Here is an 18,666-nt window from a genome sequence, read left to right as displayed (position 1 = left end):
GTTGCAATCAGTTTTCTCTGGCCCATAACAAAAGTGCTCTCAGCCAGGAGCACTTTAAAAGTGAAAAATCAAGACTTAAAGAGTAATATTAAGAGCATGTAGTTACCAAATGATGCAGACGTCTGCATCTGCGTCTTAATCATTATAAACCCTGGTGCTCTTGCAATCCAACACTTCTTTTCCCAAAGTCAGAAGAGAGCTTGTCCCATGTTTTCCTGTTAGACCATGGGATAAGATATGCTTATCCATCTGAAGTTTAGGTTTGCCCTTGTTGCAGCTTGAGGCCATGTAGAAAATGTGGTCTTTCTGGTTTTTTGAGCTTAAAAAGCTAAAGCTGCACTCTTTCAGCTGGAGTGCTGTAGAACCAAAGGCACTCTAGTTTCAGCTTCATGGAGCCTGTGGTGACAATGCAAATGCAAAAACCTTTTGCAGGATTTGAAATGTAGATTATATTGGTATTATATAGGACATTGGGGACATAGGAGTCATTTGGCATTGACTTCATACTGGCATATTTATATTCACGTTTTTCTATTTATGATCGTTTAGGAATAGGATCAGGAAATGGATATTGAAACATTACTTGCCAAAAGCAAAGATGACTGAAACAGATGACGTGATCTTTAGAGTAATTTTGTACAATTGGGGAAAGAGAGGAGTAAAGGAGAAAACCAGTTTACATGTCAGTTCTGTGAACTTCAGAATAGAAAGGCCAGAAACTACAGTGAGAAATGATCTAAAACAGTCAGCAGCATTGCTTTATTGTGAGAAATGATGATGATAAACTTGGCTAAAGAGACAGTGAGAAATGTTGTGGTGTAAAAGATCACAGCCCAGAGTTACCAGGTTCACTGGACTGAAATCAGAACTGAAACTGGATGCCAGCAGAATCAGACACTTTGGCTCCACAGAAGAAAACTGGGCAAGAATAAAGATTTTTTCATCCAAATGCCATGGCTCCAGTCCCTGACTCTGAAAAAAACATGCAGAAGAGCTTGGTTATTGTTTTCCCTGAAGATGTCTTGTACAACTTGATAAAGCACAATAAAGTGCATTTACATATTAGGGTGTTTAGAATAGAGCAAAGCACTAGGCTAAAGATAGGAGCACAGGCTGTAGGTTTGGAGTGACCTCTTCAGTTGCTGTTTCCTGCCCTGACCCAGGAAGCTGCACTGTCATTATCCTTTCATAATCCACTTCTCTGAAAAGAAACCTTATTTCCTCTTTAAATCTCCATGAAGATTACTTTTTTTAGCCCAATTCCTTGAGCTCTTGCTATTATAACTTAAGCTAAAAACTTTTGGTAGCAGCAACTTCAAGAATAGTTGGGAAAGTGGGATCAGCTGCCCTGCCAGCCTTGGTTTTTCTAAGCTAGATGAACCACTTGCTTCTTTCTACCAGAAATCTTGTCTGGCATGACACTCTCTTGTTTCCTCTATTCTGCGTTGGCTTTACCAGTTTGTATCAGCTTCTGTGCTTACTCCTAAAACTTCTCAGTTCCAGGTTGTTTTAGCTAATTTTGTTTAAGAAAATCCCAAGACTATTGTTAGTATTCTGGATGACTTCAGGAAAGTTTTTCACCTAGTTTCCCTTCCTTAAGATTTGCTCTTATGAAATGAAAATCATAATTAGAGACCAACATTTGTTTCTTTTTCCATTTAACTAAACTTAAGCAAGTTATGATAACTGTTGCATGTGCAACTCTCTTATATCCTGTTTTCTAAAAGTCTAATATAACCTTGTTTGTTGGTTTAATAATTATTTCATAAAGAAATCTGCCAGCTGCTATGTTCAGGAATAACTTTGTCACATCTTTATTTGAGAACACTCATTCACATAACCCAAATTAAGATTTCTCCTCATAGAATTCTTGTTAATGTTCAGCTTTCTAGTATGAGAGTGGATTTAAATAGTGGGTTATTGAAGTGATCTTAGCAGAACCTCTTCTCATGCTTCTTCCACATTTTGAAAAGCTTTAATCTTTAACTACGCTGTCCTTGCTTATTTCATTATAGTTTATTACATCATTGATAAATAGTTCTACCTCCCTGTAATCAGTTCTTTACACACCTTTTTTTTCTTAATGTTAGCTGCAGGCACCTGTACTGGGGTTAGGGTGAGGTTCCCTTGGTTTTGAGTGTCTGTATAATGTCTTCAGTCAAACATTGGCAAATATCTCTTCATTTTTCTGCTCAAATTTCTTGTATTACACAAGACGGTAAGGGCAGGCATCCATTTTCAACTACATTGAAGTTTTACATCTAAATTTGGATATTTAACATCTATTGAGCAGTTAGAGCAGATTGCCACAGATCCAGGACTTCATGTGCTCGTGTGTATGTGCATTGACTCACTGAGTGCAGAGTGGTTATGTGTGTGCAGGAGCTTAGCTCTGCAAGTGAAGTGGTTACATCAGGCCTCCAGCCCGCTATCATCTCAGGTGCCCGTAAAATGAGCAAATATTTATGTGATAATTAACTATTTTACAATAGCTATTTTACTGACTTTGTTGAAAAGCTCAGTAAACAACTAAGAGATTGCAGAAGGATGGTTTGTTCCCTAAGATCTATTGAACTGGAAGAAACTGTTTTTTAGAAATAAGCAACTGACCAAGATAGTGTTTGATCTGAAATACTGGGGCAGCAATGTCATTGCTGTGGTCTGAGGTTGCAAGTATCTTGCTCGGTGCTGTGCAATAGGTTATTTAATCTTCCAGGTTTTGGTTCTCTGCCCAGGAGACAGAGAGTCACATTTAGCTTTCTCATGATGGTAGCTCGTTGGGATTAATTTCTGTAGGCTGCTGAATCTGGCAGATGAGGATCTTCATAAATCAGACAATCTAGATGTAAATTGCAATCTGGACTCCTCCTCTGGGACTCCTTTGGAAGGCAAATACATTGAGACATTTTCTCTTGGATTATTGTACAGCAAAACTGCTGTAGAAATACTAAGGAGTTTAACTTTTTTTAGCATTTTCAGTATGTCCTGTCTCTTACAGAGCCTATTATTCCTGGTAAGATGATCAGAAAGTTGTGTTTTGAAGTGTGGACTGTTTGTTCCTCACCACAGTTGTCCAGGGCTCATCCCGGCTTGCTCATGTGATTGTGTGCCCAGAGGCCAGCTGCAGTTTCAAAGTGGATTTGCTGTGCAGCAGTAGAAATCTCTTGGAAAATAGGTAATCTGATATATTAGTTTATATCAAACCATGAGGACTATTATTCGTGCTGTTCCTGGTCTTCATCATCGTGGCTGTCAGCCTGATATCCTTTCTAATCAGCTGGGTAGACAGGGTTTAAAGCCTCAGGCATATATATGAAGCGGAGAAAGGAGCAGCACTCCAAGGCTGCCTGGCAAAAGTAGTCTTCTCTGTCAATGGGGAGGAAAGGAGAAGGACAAGAGGTGACATTGAGGGGTTTTTATTTTGTGGTGGGGTTGGGGGGGGGAGGTGTTGTTTTTCTTTTCTGAGGGGGAGGGAGGGGCAGAAAGGCAGTGGTGTAGCCTTTGCCTGCTTTGGTTAGGCTTAAGAAAGCACTGCAAACCTGTAACGTACCTCTGTGTCCTAAACTGTGATAGCAAACTGAGATAGCCCTAAACCTGACCCTGTCACCCAGGTCCATTTCTTAGAAATGCTTTTAACAAGTGTGACTAAATGGAGCCAATCTCTTGATGAGCTAAGCTAGTGGATTCTTTTTTATCATATTTTGCTAACTACAAAACCTGCCAGTCACCCCAAAAGCAGATGAAATGCTTTGGAAGAGAGAAAAATATATGTCAGGTTATAAAGGTAAGATTTAAAATATGTAGCTATCTCGATAAATGGGAATACTGGAAATACTCCTGAAAATACTTATGCATATACTTAACCTTAAGCATACCATAATTCTATTAACTTCAGTGGGACTATATATATTTCTAAAGTGAACCACCTGTGTGTTTGAGAAGACAAAGCCATTAAGCTTCTCTGCATGCAGAATTTGATCCTAAGTCTTTGTGTATCATGCTGTAAATTTACCCTGAAGCTTGCCATAAAGTCAGTGCTTTTAAAGAGTATATTTGAAGAGCTCCAGTAGAGTCTCAAGGCAGTTATAATAGTGTGTATTTGATTTACAGCATGCCATTGAATTAGAAGGGTATTTGAAAGAGGATTTATGTTAAAATAATGCAGACAGTGATTTAGAGCATGGATTGTGGCCATAAGTATGGGCAAAACAGAAGAGTTTATTGCAGCAAACAGCTCATTGCCTTCTGCGGAAAAAAACCTGAAGTAGAAAATTTGGAGATTGTCATCTTGGCTGAGTATATCTGTTAACTAAAAATACTGGTCAACACATGGCTTTTCAAAGTACAGAGGACTTTCAACAACATTCTGTGTAACCAGCACTGGATAGAATTATCAATGAGCTGGAACAGTGATTTGGAAAGGAGAACCATGGAATCAATAAACCAGCTGGGACAACGAATCCAAGAAATATACATTTCTTGGAAAATGACAAAGCATTCTGGCAATAAGCACTACAAAGGAAAGTCGATCTGAGAATTTTGCCAAATTCTTCAACAATACTGAGATGGCTCCTGAATAGACACATGCATTGACCTGATTAGTAAACATTTGGGTTTTATACAAAAATGTAGAAACGAAATCTTAAAATAATAATTTCAAATCTTTTTTATAACTCTCTCGACTGCTCTCAGTATTGTTTTCCTAATTTCTTACTGGAAATTTAAAATGCAAGGCCAAAACATCAGCTGGCATAAATTACCTGACTTTTGTGAAGATGGGCTGATATTAATGATATGGGGCTTAATCTGTTGCCTTGAACATGTCTCTTCCCTGCCTTTAATCACAGTCTGTTATTTTGGATTTAAGTGGATTTTAAGATACATGAGGCTGCTTTGAAAAATGAAAACTTATTTTCAACATAACTTTGAACTTTACATACATTTGTAAAGCGAAAGCTGTGAAAACCCCCTTGGCATGGACTTGCACTGGGAGACAGGCAGAGACCATAGTGAGTGACTCATTTGGTAACAAAGTGCATCTGAGTGAGCACAGAACGCTTCCTGTTGCTGCACGAAGGAGCACTCGGCTGTGCCGGAAGGTGCGACGGGCGGAAACGGTGGGACTTGTAGAACTTTTTGGCTTGGATTGCTCTCTATAATTCTGTTACCAACAGCTGATTAGAGGGTTGCCAAACTTGTCAGATGAATTCTCAGATTCTCAGGTTCTGGGGTTTTTTTTTTAATGCTAACACTTGGAAAACAAAGCAGTAATGATCCTCTGTGTGAACTTGGGCTGCAGTTCCCTGCTGAGAGAATCTGGTCAGGCTGCTTCGCCCATGAAAAAGATCATATTCATTCTTACAGCCTGAAGTCCCTGTGTAAAGCATTCCTGGATTCACTGGGAGAGGCAGCACTGCTTTCTGTACCAGCAGCCTTATGGGTGAAGTTCCTCCCCAGGACTGTGAGGATGCAGTGGATAAAAACTGATACGGGACAAATGCCGAGGACAGAAAGGTCTATGCAGTGAAATGATGCATGAAATATTAAGAGGGCGGTGTTTGGCAGCTTCATTAGGAGGCCAGGGGAAGCATTCTGCACACCAAGAAAGGGTGAAGGCAACTGTGTCTTGGAAACTTGACAAAGAGATCTTTGTGTTCTCCTCTCTTGTTTGGTTTAACATCGTCACACTCCTCTCTCTTCCTGGAAAATGCTCTCAGCCACAGCAGAGGACCCTGTGTTTCTGTCTGGGTGGATGTGCAGGTCTCCCTCCATCCCCTACCCCTGACACACTGAATCAGTCTCCTGCTGGATCCACATGGATTCACACAAACTATGGGAGTGGACAGAGGGAGCCCTCCTGCTCTTTTTTCAGGCAGGCTGTATATTCAGCCAGACATTTCAAGATCAATTATTCTCAAATTTGAGTTTAGATACAAGCTAGTGAATGAAAGAATTTGAAAATTGAACGACTTTTTTTCTTTAATAGGAAAACACAACTTTATCCCAGTGCTCAAGGGATGATGTGTTCCTCAGTCCAACATGGAGAGAGTTGATGGCAAGGGTACAGATGATGGAGCTCATAAATAAGTGGCAGCAGAGCTGCTCAGTGCTGGAAATTGAAGAAAATTAACTCCCTGCAAAAAGAAGGAAATTGACAACATAGGAATGTGGAAGGAAAGAGCAGGCCAAAGTAAATTATTTTGATAATATTTGGGAAAATATGTCAGAATAGACAATGTTGAACTGAATGTAGCCAGATCAAGATTCCTCTTTTGGACGTGAACATTTCAAAATCATTTAGTAATACAAACTTCTTACCCCAAAGGTGGTTGCAGAGAATATTAAGAAAATGTTCTTTGAAGCATAATATGCTAATTAACATTCTCAATGTACTTTATTAACATTATAGACAGAAAAAAAAATTATAAATTATAGCTATTTTATAGACACAGATGAATAGGCAGTAAATCTAAAGAGCTAAGGACAGAGAAAACCATTTTTAAGGTAAATGAATCATAATGCATTGAAGATATTTTTCTACTTCTGCTGAAGCAGAAGTAGGAAACGGCATGGCTGCTGCTTGTCACAGAAAAGCATCCTGTTTCATATGGAAACAAGAAAGTGCAACTTCTTTTGTCATAGGCCTTTAAGAAATTTTCCACCACTAGTACTCATCCTTTAGGCCCCTTTGCCTCTTTCTCGGGCACCTGTTGGCTCCTTTATGGTTCTGCATGAGTAAATCCCCTGTGTTAGATGGAGAAGACAGCAAAGGAAGCAAGGCAGCACAATGACCTTGCAGGTCACAGGCCAACCAGTGCTTGTCCCAGTTGTTTAGGATCCTATTTGCCTTGCGACCCAGCTGCAGGACAGATGTTTTCAATACAGCTTCTTCTAAAGCTCTGAGAAGACTGTAGATTTCAATTTTATGATATCAAGAAAAGTATTCTCTCTTGGCAGACATTTTCATGGCCTGCTTCTAGAAATGCTTTCTCTTAGGTGCTTAACTGTGAGCAGTCACCAGGAAACAGGGATCCCTTGCTTGTCTGTAGTTAATGCACCTGGGTTTAGTGCTTGGTTTTAAACTGCAGGGTGAGTTTAGTGAAAGAGTAGCTATAGAAGCAGAACTGTCATACTTCAGTAGTTATTTTGAGTGTTACAGATCTCCTGTGTAGCTGGATACAGCAGATGGACTGGAGGGATGCTGGTTTGTTGCTTGCATTAAAAGTGGTTTGCACTGATTCTTCTGTTGCAGGGAGTGAAAGCCTGCAGGGTTTTGGTTTGGGAAGTGCAGTGAGGAACGAGTCCAAAAAAAATAGGTAAGACAAATATCTTTACTGGAAGTGGATGACTGTTCCTGTGCCATATAACTGTGTGATGAAAGATTTACTTTGTGGGTAATGCCCAGATTTGTTGAAAATACTGGTTGACTTCCTAAGCAGGCCAGAAATCATCTTACAATAAAACACAATATTTTATGACTTCTCTGGGTTACTGCTGTTACAAGTTGATTACTGCATGATGAGAAATTTAAATTTTTCAGTGATAACATTTAACAGAGGCAGTCTCAGGAAAACAGCAGAGGCAATCGCAAGCATTTGGGTAAGCGCATAGGCACTGCAGTTAGACTATTTCAAGAATCCCTGACTGTATCCATCATAAAAACAACCTCTATGATGTGAGAAGATTGATAACACTCTCTACTGTATGTAATTTTCATTCAGTCTGTAGATAACAAAACTGAAAAAGAGTTGCATCACATCACAATCACAGTACATCATGTCTCCAGGCTAAACTAGAAGTCTTCTAAGGAGGTCCTTCAGTTCAAACCAAGTTTTATTTACTTAACCAATGCCTGGAAGTACCCTACAGTTTTACTGTGGAAAGGAGTTCATTCTTTCCCTGGTTTTTTTTAAGTGTACTGAATGATTGATTATACCTAATTGTCATCCCAAGTTTATACATTGAAGAAAGAAATTCCTTTTGCAAGAGTCTGACAGTATTTTGTAACACATTTGAGGAACTCTCATATGGATTACATCTCCTGAGTCTGCTGGTGCCTGACATATGTTCTGTGAAAGAGAAAAATGATGTATTGTTCTGTAAAACTATTCCCCGTGTCTTCCCACTTGCCAAACTTACTACACATTATGTGAGGGGGAAAAAATGTCCAAAATGTTTCAGGAAAAGTGGAACAAACAATTGCAGTTGATTGTGACAGCAATTAATATACTTGTAAGTGTAAATGCTGGTATCAGGAATATTCTTGAAGCTCTCTGAAATGCTTTCATTTGGCATATTTCAGATTGTCTGGTTTGTACCCTGTGGAACAGGCCCAGCCCTGTTTATACATATAAATTGAGTGTTATTAGGCAATACTAGGTGTGATGAGCAAACCATGAATGACAGATAACTGCTTTCACGATGCTTTTTGAAATGCACATTAATGATGCTTTGCCATAGAAGCCTGTATACAAAATACCACATTTGACAGTTGGCATTAAAGAAACTTAGGAGATAACAGAGCAGAAAGAACATGTCCTTGGACTACTTTATAGAGTGCAATTACATTTTAATGTGTAAAAGGTCCTTAAATGAGGAATTTTAGTTTTGTTTTCTCAGGAGATTGCAAGAGAAATAAAAAATTGGTCCTTGAAAATGAGGATTTCAAGACTATTGTATTCCAATATAGTCCATCAGATCTCATGTGCTACTTCTGATGCTGTTTGGATAGAAACATGAAGAGATTAACTACTTCAAGAAGTGGTGGTGATAAGGATGTAGTGAACTTCTCCTTCTTTAGGGTCAACACCAAATCCAGGACCTAAGGTGATGCCCTCTTGCTTGGTGTCTTGAGCTCTTCGGCTCAGTCCCATTGTTTCCATCCACATTGTCTGGCTGACTGCAGCTCACCACAGCTCTAAGCTGCACGTCCCACGCACGCTGTAGTGTGCATGATGAGGTTTCCCTTTGGTATCACCTGTGTTTGCAGGGATATTTGGAGTCTACACATGTTGTGTGCATGAAGATGAATTTTTGTTTAGTCCTGTTTTAAGTGCTCCTTTATCCCAGGCTCCAGCATTCATAGAGAATTTCAAATGCCCTGTCTACTAGAATGGTGACAGGACCATGCACAACCGATCCAGGAGGTTTCTGAAGTGTATTGAGGACATTTTGCTGTGGCAGGTGATGAATGAACTGATTGCTGGGCCTGTTACACACAAAGAAGGAAGAACTGGTTGAGAAAGTGAAGGTCAAGGGCAGTCTTGGCTGCAATGACCGTGAGACTTGGCAAATCCCCACGTGAGACAGACTTGGAGGAATAAGGGGCCCAGGAGAGTAAGTCAGTCTTCAAGGACGACCTCCTTAGGGCATAAGACTAGTCCACTGCACTAAATGGAAATTAAAGCAAAGGTAACACTTGGTTACTTGTGTTACACTTGTAACACTTGTACTTGGGTACACTTGTGGTGGGTGGAGAGGGGAGTCCTGACCCAACTCAGATGCACATAGGGAGCACACTGAAGGAGAAAGCAGAGATGGGCAGCCCAGGAGGTATTCAGAGACACTTCTTGAGAACACAGAGGAAGAACTGCAAAATCCAAAGCTCAAGCTGAGTTGAAATTAGCAAATGATGTAAAGGGTATAAAGGGGCTTCTTGTGCTTATATGCCTGGAAAGAGTTGCCAGTGTCAGCCTGGGTCCAGTGACCACACAGCAAGTCTGTTGTGGTGAGGCAGGTTCAAGGTCAAGCCAGGAAATCAAGCCAGCAGGTCAGGATCAGGGAGGTAGGAGACTGGGCACTGACACAGCTGCAGCACAGCTGCAGTGTCGCTCAGGCAGAGGCCAAGTGCAAGAGCCTCAGCTTGAAAGCAGCTCCCAAGGGATGGAGAGGCAGGCAGGCCCTTGCTGAGGTTGTCTCTAGCTTTATTCCCAACAAACAGCTCAGATCAGCAAAAAGGCTGACCTTGAACTGAGTCAAATAAACTCCTGAACCAACTAAAATCCTGGCAGCAGGAGTTGAATCAGGGCCCTGATGCACTACAGGCTGGGGATTTGCTGTCCAGAAATCAGTATTGCAGAATAAAACCTGGGAGACCTGGTGGACAAGGAGCTGACTGTGAGTCAGCAACATGCTCTTGTAGCAAAAGGGAGGCTGACAGCACTCCAGGCTCTGTGAGCAGAAGGCCAGGCAGCCTCTGAAGGGGAGGCATTAGTCCCTCTGTTTGTTTACTCGCCCCGTTTCAGGCTCCCCATCACAAGAAAATGAAACACTAATGCAGGGCCAGTGGAGGGCCGCCAAGATACTGTTTGGCTGGAGATTCTGAGGGAGGAGGAGCAGCTGGAGAGCTGTGCTCGTTCAGCCCTGAGGAGAGGTAGCTTCAGGGAGAGCCTTCCTGGTGTATGCAGCTACCGAGGGGGGTGAGGAGAAGATGGAGCCCAACTCTTCCCAGAGGTGGGCAGAGGCAGTAAAGGTGTGTGGAAACATGAGAAATGTTGACTTGATACAGTCATTTTCTTTTTTGCTGTGGGGGCAGTCGAACACTGGAGCGAGCAGGATGCCCAGGGAGGCTGCAGTATCCCCCACCCTTGGAAGTGCTCAGAACCAACCTGCATGAGGCCCCGAGCAGCCTGCTCTGAGCAGGAACCAGAGGGGAGGGGACCATCCCACAAGTGGGATTTCACATGGCAGCAAGGTACTTTGGTGTGGTGTTACAATGCAAGTCCAAGGACAGAGGTTTGTTCTTCGGACCACTTCTAATTCTCAGGAACACGTACACATTATTCTGCTGCAACATCTGTTAATAATAGAGTACGAAGCAACACGACTTTCTAATGGAACTGTTGAGAAGAGCAACAGATGGAAAATTCTGTGCAAAATAAGTCATATCAGTATGATTTAATTTTTGTGTTTGCCTGGGACTCTGACAACAAAAAGGCCCCATTCTGTGGCAGCATTACAGCAACCCTTGAGAACTGCTACAAGCCCTGTTCCCTTCACCACCAGTGAGGAGCAAAGCCCTGAAATAAAACAGTGAGGTAGCTCCACAGGCTTGCTGCTGTCATCTTTCTGAACTTTCTCAGGTGCAACCTCTCAAATGCCAAACAGTATGATGCCCTACCACTCTTTGCTCTTAAACTGAATCTATAGCTCTAGTGGTTAGGGTAGGCAGTGGGACTAACTCCAGTAAATAAAGCCATCAGCTGTGTTAATGCAGTAGGGCTGTACCGTCCCAAGGATAGCCCACTGGCCTTACTTTTCTGGAGCTGTCACTTCCTTCTTCTGATCTTATTTTACCCAGATATTAAACTCAAGAATTTCTTCAGTAAGCATACTAATAAATATGGCAGTTTATTGTATTAGTTAATTACTGGGTACACTCACATCTGTTGTGCTTAGAACCTCCCCACCTGCTTTGTGTCTTTCTGATGCAGTGGTGAGTCAAAAATGGCAAATGCATACAGAGAGTTTAACCCATCTGCCTGAAGTATTTGTAGCTATCTAGCACAATGGCAACTGGGTCTGTTGTTGTCACACCTCTGAATGAAGAAAGCTGCAGAAGATGTATTTGATATTTTGGTGATTTACCTGTGATCCAGTTGCATAACAAAGTGTTAAAACAAACAGCAGTATAGGAAGTCTTCCTTAAAAACTTTCCATACACCTACATTAGGATTCATACACTACACAGGGATATAGTTTTTCCTTTATAGAAAAAAACATTAATTCATTTTGTTAGAGGGGAATTTACTTTTTCCTAGGAAGAAAGGTTGGCATTGCTAAATTACCTTATGGAATTAGTTATGAGCAAAGCACCCTCAACAAAACATAAGGACAAATTGCTGGCCAAAGAAGCTGGCACTGGGGGCTCCCCATTATGTCAACCACAACATTAGAACAGGGTTAGGGATATTCTGCAGGATCTTTTCAGAGGGGAAACCATAGAGAGATTTTTAATCTTTTAATGCAAGTAAATACAAAAATATACCCTCTCTATTGGCTATTTGTAAATTATATACCGTTTGTAGAGCTGAGAGACTGGCTCTTTTAATAACTAATTTTCATATAAAACATCTGTTAGTATGCTAGTGTATACAGAGGGCCTTAATCTATGGTAAGTAAAAAGCTGGGACCTCTTCTTTTAATATTTAGTATTCCTTGATTTACTGTTTGAAATTTTTTGGTAGACACAGCAGACAGTTTCTAAAGCAGCCTATAGATATTTTAACACATCTTCATTTTAATAAAGTTCTGTTCTAATTTTATGTACATTTGACCTTACCACAATAAGTCCACATTCAGAAGATTACAAGGGTATGAAATTTTTATGTCTGATAACAAAACCCAGTTTCGTACTGCTTTGAATAGAACTTTTTAAAAAAGCTCCGCTGTAGTTTTAATGAGTACCAGATTCATCAGGTAGCCTGCAACCTGCAGCATTTAAAATATACATTTGAGAAGTATGAGGAGTATATTCTTGCCTAAAGAGAAGAATTGAATTTATTCAGCAAGAAAGCATTCAATCTGGTAAGAAACTTTTACTTGCAAATGACCAGAATGAGTGATTTCGTTCTCCTGAATCCATGCATATTGAAAGATGCTGCCTGACCCTGCTGCTTCACTAAGAAAATTCTTCCTTAAGCAAACTATCTGCTGGGCTGAAAAAATCTCCACAATAATTACTAAGTGTGGGAAAGAATTGGGTATATTCCCTTAATGTTGCCATCAATGTTTCTTGAAACTTTCTCAGAGATTTTTTTTTCTATGCAAAGAAGAGAAGAGTTTCTTTCTTTTTTCTGTCTTTTGTTTCTTTGAAGTTCCTAACAGGGAAGCTGGCTGCAAGGTGTCTGACTCTCATCTGAACTGGAGCTGGGCAAAGACCACCCCTTGTTTTCAAACGCTCCTATGAATAATCAGCATCCACTGGAAAGCACTCGATATTTGCTGGCTGAAGGCTGGATTTGGGCAGCAGACCTGAAAGGTGGCTTATTCTACTGTTAGATTGTGCCAGCTGTCACATCTGAATAAATTAGAAATCCACCCAAATTTTCTAAATTGTCTATGAATTGAAGTTAATATGCATAGAAACATTACTCATGTTTAATTTCTAAACTAATTTACATCTAAACAACTGATAAGGCATCCAGACTGCATAGGTAAAAGCAAATGTCTGGTTAAACCTTACAAAGGCTTGTAAATATTTACTAAATGCATACTTCACATCTTCTGTAGATTATTATGCTAATCTATCTAACAAACAAAAGGTATTGTGGATCAGACTGCAAAGATTTGCAAATACTGACAGTAAATCAAATGCTGAGCTAATACAGCCATATCATAAACATTTAACTTTTTGAGTGTCTTATCTCTCAAACCTCTGTAGTTTGTAGTTATGTTCATAAAAGTTCCCCCATCTCCTTTGTTCAGCTTGTAATTAAAGCTGACCTGATAAGAAGACCTGCTTTCTCACTCTTGTTGGGAGGACACAGTGATTAGAAAACCAGGGAATTCTCACTTCTTTCCAAGCAATGATCTCTGCCCAGGAGTCCACTGATTAATTAATGACTATGTTTACCTGGGTGTGTGAGTTTGGGCAGATGAGCCTTTGCACATAGCCTGGCTGCAAGGACAATGACAGCTGTTGGAATGCAGCATCCCTGAACCTTAACAATAACATCGCACAAGCTTCACACTAAAGTCCTTATGCAGCCATGGAGAGATGCCACTTTTGGTCATGTCCACCTTAAATCATCATCTGTTCTAAAGCAAGAAAACTTAAGCTCTTTACAGTGCACTTTTGAAATATAACATTGAAAGGTTAAAAAAGATGTTTGTATGATCACGCAAGGAGTCAATAAAAATGTGGCATACTTGTTGACATGTATATTCTATATATATGTATTTAGTTAATAAACTTGACAGGCTTCTTGAAAGAGACCTATTTCAAATCTTCAAAGAGACTATGTTTAAAGAATCTGAATGATGAAATCATATAATGCAGGTATGTGGGGTTTTTTTAAGTACAGTATTTTGTCTTTAAATATTGTCTCATGACAATATTATGGCTAAGAAGTTTAATGGGGATATCGATGTTTATGAATTTGGTGGTTTGGAAAACTTTGCATAGGGGAGATGACATAGTCACTCATTTACAACTTGGGATGGGTGTGTGTAAGATTCAAACAAGGTGATAGAAAACCCAAACCTCCAACCCCATTAAAATGAGGCCGAGAGCAAACTCTCATTCTAAGAGATGCTTTCCAAGTCTGTGAGCTGCTTATGTTGTCAGGAGATGTACTGATAGCTGCTGAGGTAACATAAACCTACTGTAAATTATTTGAGGGAACAAGGACTAAAACAGACCCAAGTACACTCAGGGGTGAGTGAAGAAGGAGTTCTTCGTACAAGGTATAAACTGCTGATCATATCAAAGTATTCTAAAACATATTTATTATAGCCATAGAGTGGGAAACTTCATCGTTTTCTATTTTGCCATTTTTGACAAACACACTGGTGTTCCCAGGGGAAAACATCTCTTTCAGCAAGCTCTGCTAACAATGTTCTGAAGGAAATCCCTTTATGGGTTTCAGCAGCACTTAAGAGGAAGATCACTTTATTAGTAGCATGACTTACTATTAAAAGATTTTTACCTGGCTAGTGAGGAATTCTGTCATACTTAAGGTTCATTAATTGACAATATGTGTGCTCCAGCTTATGGTGATGATGAAGGTTTTCTACCTCTCAAAGCCTTGCTGGAGTTATTTGGGTGGGAGATTTAGACCTGTACAGAGTTGGATTCAGTCAGTGATCCCTAAACCCCATTATTTCACTGGGTGGCATTTGTTTGTAGGGTAAATTCTGTTTCCTGTGCTCCCTGTGAATCTCGCTCCACAAAACCTGGGTGCTTACAGTTTGCATTAGGATTCAAATTCCCCCATGCTAACTACTGAACAGAGTAATTTTTGTCCTCAGAGGTTTTGTGCTTTTGCCTTCCCTCTGTCCCTTTTATATTTTCTCTGCCAAAAGAAAATCACTGCATGTGTGAATGTAGTGGTATCAACTTAAAAAAAGTAATTGGTTTCTCGTGGAACTTCTCTTCCTTGCTCCACTGTTTCTGAGTGACATGATGTGTGGCCATTTTTGTCTGTTTCTCATCTCCCTTTTGGAGATCTTAACCCTGCTTTGTACCACTTTTATAGACCCAAACCCACATGGTTTTGATATGGCAGAGAATGGTGGATTGCTAACAGAAAGGATGTGGATGCTTGTTTTGGCATTTTGTTTGGCGTTTTTCATCTACATCTCCTGTTGTTTCCATATTGAGCTTGGTTGTAAACTGGAAAGTATGCTCTGTGTTTTGTTATGTTGATAACAAATCTCATGAGTTTTGGGAATCTCATGAGGTTTCCTAAGGCCAAGTGCAAGGTGCTGCTGGAGTGAGTCCAGAAGGGGCCCCCCAGCTGATCAGAGGGATGGAGTACCTCTCCTATGAGCAAGGGCTGGGAGAATTGGGTTTGTCCAGCCTGGAGAAGGCTGACCTAATTGCAGCCTTTCAGTACCTGAAGGGAGCCTACAAGAAACATGGAGAGGGACGTTTTACACGAGCATGTAGTGACAGGGCAAGGGGGAATGGCCTCAAAATGAAAGACAGTAGGTTTAGGTTAGGTGTTAGGAAGAAAATTTTTGTTGTGAGGGCGCTGAGGCACTGGAACAGGTTGCCCAGAGAAGCTGTGGAGCCCCATCCCTGGAACTGATCAAGGCCAGGTTGGATGAGGCTCTGAGTAACCTGGTTTAGTGGGAGATGTCCCTGCCCATGGCAGGGGACTTGGAACTAGATGATCTTTAAGGTCTCTTCCAACCCAGGCCATTCTATAATCCTTGAGATGGAGCTGCCCTGATGGCACTTCCATTCTTCTCTTCTCTGATTCAGACGAAGGGTTATTTTGGATATTTTTTGGATATTTTGTCATCCAGCCTCTTATTCCAAAGCATTAATAAATTTGGGAGAAAATTAAGGCTTGCAGGTCCAATTCAGTTAACATGAGACCTCTTTTACTCCCAGCATGTAAGAGCTGAATTGTGTAAGTATCTGTATCAGCTTTAAAGCTCCTTTACATTATTAGACTGCTACAAAGATGACTTAATGAATATTCACCACCGGTAAACTACAACAAAAGATTGAGTAGGAATCTTCATCTCTAAGTTACCTGTTTTTCAGTTGCTCCTATCTACAAAACAAATGTTCATCTCCCCCACCTCCAGCAAATCCTCTTATATCAGTTCCTATGCTAATCTTTTAGATATAATTTAGGTCAAGGTCAGCCATTTTCATGATATGCAAAACATAAAGAAAAAAGGCTTTGTGTCTTCTGGATTACATGTAGAACAGCTCACTCTGAGAAGTCCAAGTATCATTTGCTTCATGGTTCTAATTTGGAGAGAAAAACCAAAGAGCAAAAAAAAGTAAACTAGAGTCACAGCTTCAGAATATACTAAATTAATCAATTTTCTGCATATCTGTGAGGTTTTGCTTTCAGTTTTTCCTTCTTCCTCTAACCCTCTTCCAAGTAAAGGCTGAAACCAAGGCAGTAGCAAGAGGTGGTTTTGAACACCAACACCTTTCCTAAAACATCATCCTTCATTAAAAGCTGCTGCGGTTGCAAAACAGTCTTGAAAACATGAAGTAAGTGTAACCTGGGCAGAGATGTCTGCTTAAGCCTTCACAGAGTCTGAAATAATAGCTCTGAGAGATGTGAGCCTCATCCCAACAGGGCGTTCTCTCATATGCCTTCTATTTTAAACTTGAACTTTCTCTACTCTTCTGCTCTTCCAGGCAGGCGAGGTTTAGTCACTGTGTGCAGTCAATTCACCCCAGTGACAAGGTATGTATTTACTTTGGGAAAGAAACCCTACCTCTTTTTTCTCCAATTATGATAAAATGAAATCTAAGGGACCCAATGGTCCTATCTGCCAAGACAGACCCCAGTCCAAGAGTGGCTGGAATTGCATGGTAGATCAGCTTGACAGGCCACCACTGTCTGCAAAAGTGGCAAGCATCAGCAGCTCAAGAGAAGAGAGACTCTTCTAACTCACATTAGACTTATAAAATATTTCCTGTAATTCAAAATACAGATTTACTGAAATCCTGAAACATGGCTTTTTTTTTTTCTTTTTTTCTTTCTTGTACACCTCAAATGGAAATCTTCCACAAGTAAAATGTCTCAATATTTGGATAATCATCTGATCCAAGTTCAATCTTGTTAAAGTATTGGCCACTTTTTGCAGAAAAGACTTTCAAATTCTGTGTGCTTTACAGTAGGTCTGGGGGCAGAGATGGAGGGCAGAAGGGAGGCAGACAGACAGATGTACGGAACAACTGTGATTGTGTCCCATGTCCTTCTCCATGTGCTCTTTCTACTGTACCCAGCATTAAAAGGTGCTGCTGGAGCCCTTTTGGTTCTGTAAAATCCCTGAGTGCTGGATGCCTTGCTCTTCCCATCCCCTTGCTAGAGCAGACATGGGCATTGCTCCCCTCTCTCCTGGCTCTTTAGTCCAGACTGATCCCACCAGAGAAGTTCAATTTAACAGTGAGTGGATTAACGCTGCCTGCTGTGAGGGCCTCTCATGGTATACAAAAATTCACATTTAATGTTTTTTTCTAAAAAATCCCTGAGCTATATGAAGTGTGTAGTTATGTGTTAAGGATACAAAGCCCCAAGCAATTTCATTTACTTCAGTGGGAGTTGCAAATACTGGCTGCTAAAACACAGCCAAAAATTACTGCAGAATGTGGACTGGGAAAGTAAGTACTTGAAACCCAAGAAAATCCCCCAGCTAAGGTTGCTGCTGCAACATTCAGTTCTTTTTGTTGCACATCTACATGTTTCATTATTAGTTAATCTGTGTCCTGTGAGATGTGTAGGATGTGCAATGAAGCCAAACCAATATTGGTTTGGAGGAGTTAATATTTGTAATTTCCTGACTTTTGAATATTTGATTTTTCAGCCCCAGTAATGCACTAATGCTATTTTTATGTGTTTAATATATAATTGGCTTGAATCTTTTTCATCTTTTCAAGTGTTGATACGATGATTAGTTTCTGGAGGAAGAGTGAAAAGACTGACGTTTTTTCTTTGGCCCAGTACCACAGAATCTATTTTATGCACTTTTTCATTGCAGTGTTACTATGTTGGTGAGGGAAACTTGGTGTAGGTGGGAATTTGGCGGCTCAGTGCCTCTCAGATGAATGAGACTTGGAAGCCTCTCAAGGACGGTGCTATTTCTATTTCCTTTCCAAACTCGCGGGAAGCACTCGAAGACTTAAAGCTTTTTATGTGTGTTTACAGGACGGTGGGTTTGCTCCAGCCGGTCCCTGCTGCACCAGCTCTTGAGCACTTGGGGATAGTGTTTGTTTAGCACTCGATAAAAACAAAAGCTAAGCAGATTACCGCAGGTTAAATTAACATTTATGACCTTTAGTACGAAAAGCTCCATTCTCCTGCTGTGCATGAAGAACGTAAAAGGGCTGTTACGATGTGTCAGTGCACACAGCAGCCGGACTCATCCTCTGAGCTGCTGTAGCAGAGGCTGAAGGTGCCCCTGAGGTGACACATGACGGTCCCTGTGCGCTGCCCTGCCCCACCTGCGGGGCTCGGGCAGGGCCCGCAG

At 40.7% G+C, this 18,666-nt stretch overlaps 1 protein-coding gene across 3 annotated transcripts in view; it reads left to right on the top strand.

Annotated features, from left to right (window-relative positions):
• Positions 1 to 7,170: 7,170 nt before the first annotated feature.
• The window catches only part of DENND1B (DENN domain containing 1B), a 170,522-nt gene continuing 159,026 nt past the window's right edge, over positions 7,171 to 18,666 (top strand). For all 3 annotated transcript variants that reach the window (XM_017729713.1, XM_017729712.1, XM_017729711.1), the window contains exon 1: positions 7,171 to 7,316. In XM_017729713.1, the coding sequence (XP_017585202.1) occupies positions 7,186 to 7,316 (131 nt within the window). In that variant the 5' untranslated portion in view covers positions 7,171 to 7,185. The remainder of the gene's footprint in view (positions 7,317 to 18,666) is intronic.

Source organism: Corvus brachyrhynchos, unplaced genomic scaffold (assembly GCF_000691975.1).
Source record: "Corvus brachyrhynchos isolate BGI_N302 unplaced genomic scaffold, ASM69197v1 scaffold101, whole genome shotgun sequence".
Classification (NCBI taxonomy): Eukaryota; Metazoa; Chordata; class Aves; order Passeriformes; family Corvidae; genus Corvus; species Corvus brachyrhynchos.
The sequence above is the reverse complement of the archived record's forward strand: the minus strand, read 5'-3'. Positions and strand labels throughout refer to the sequence as shown.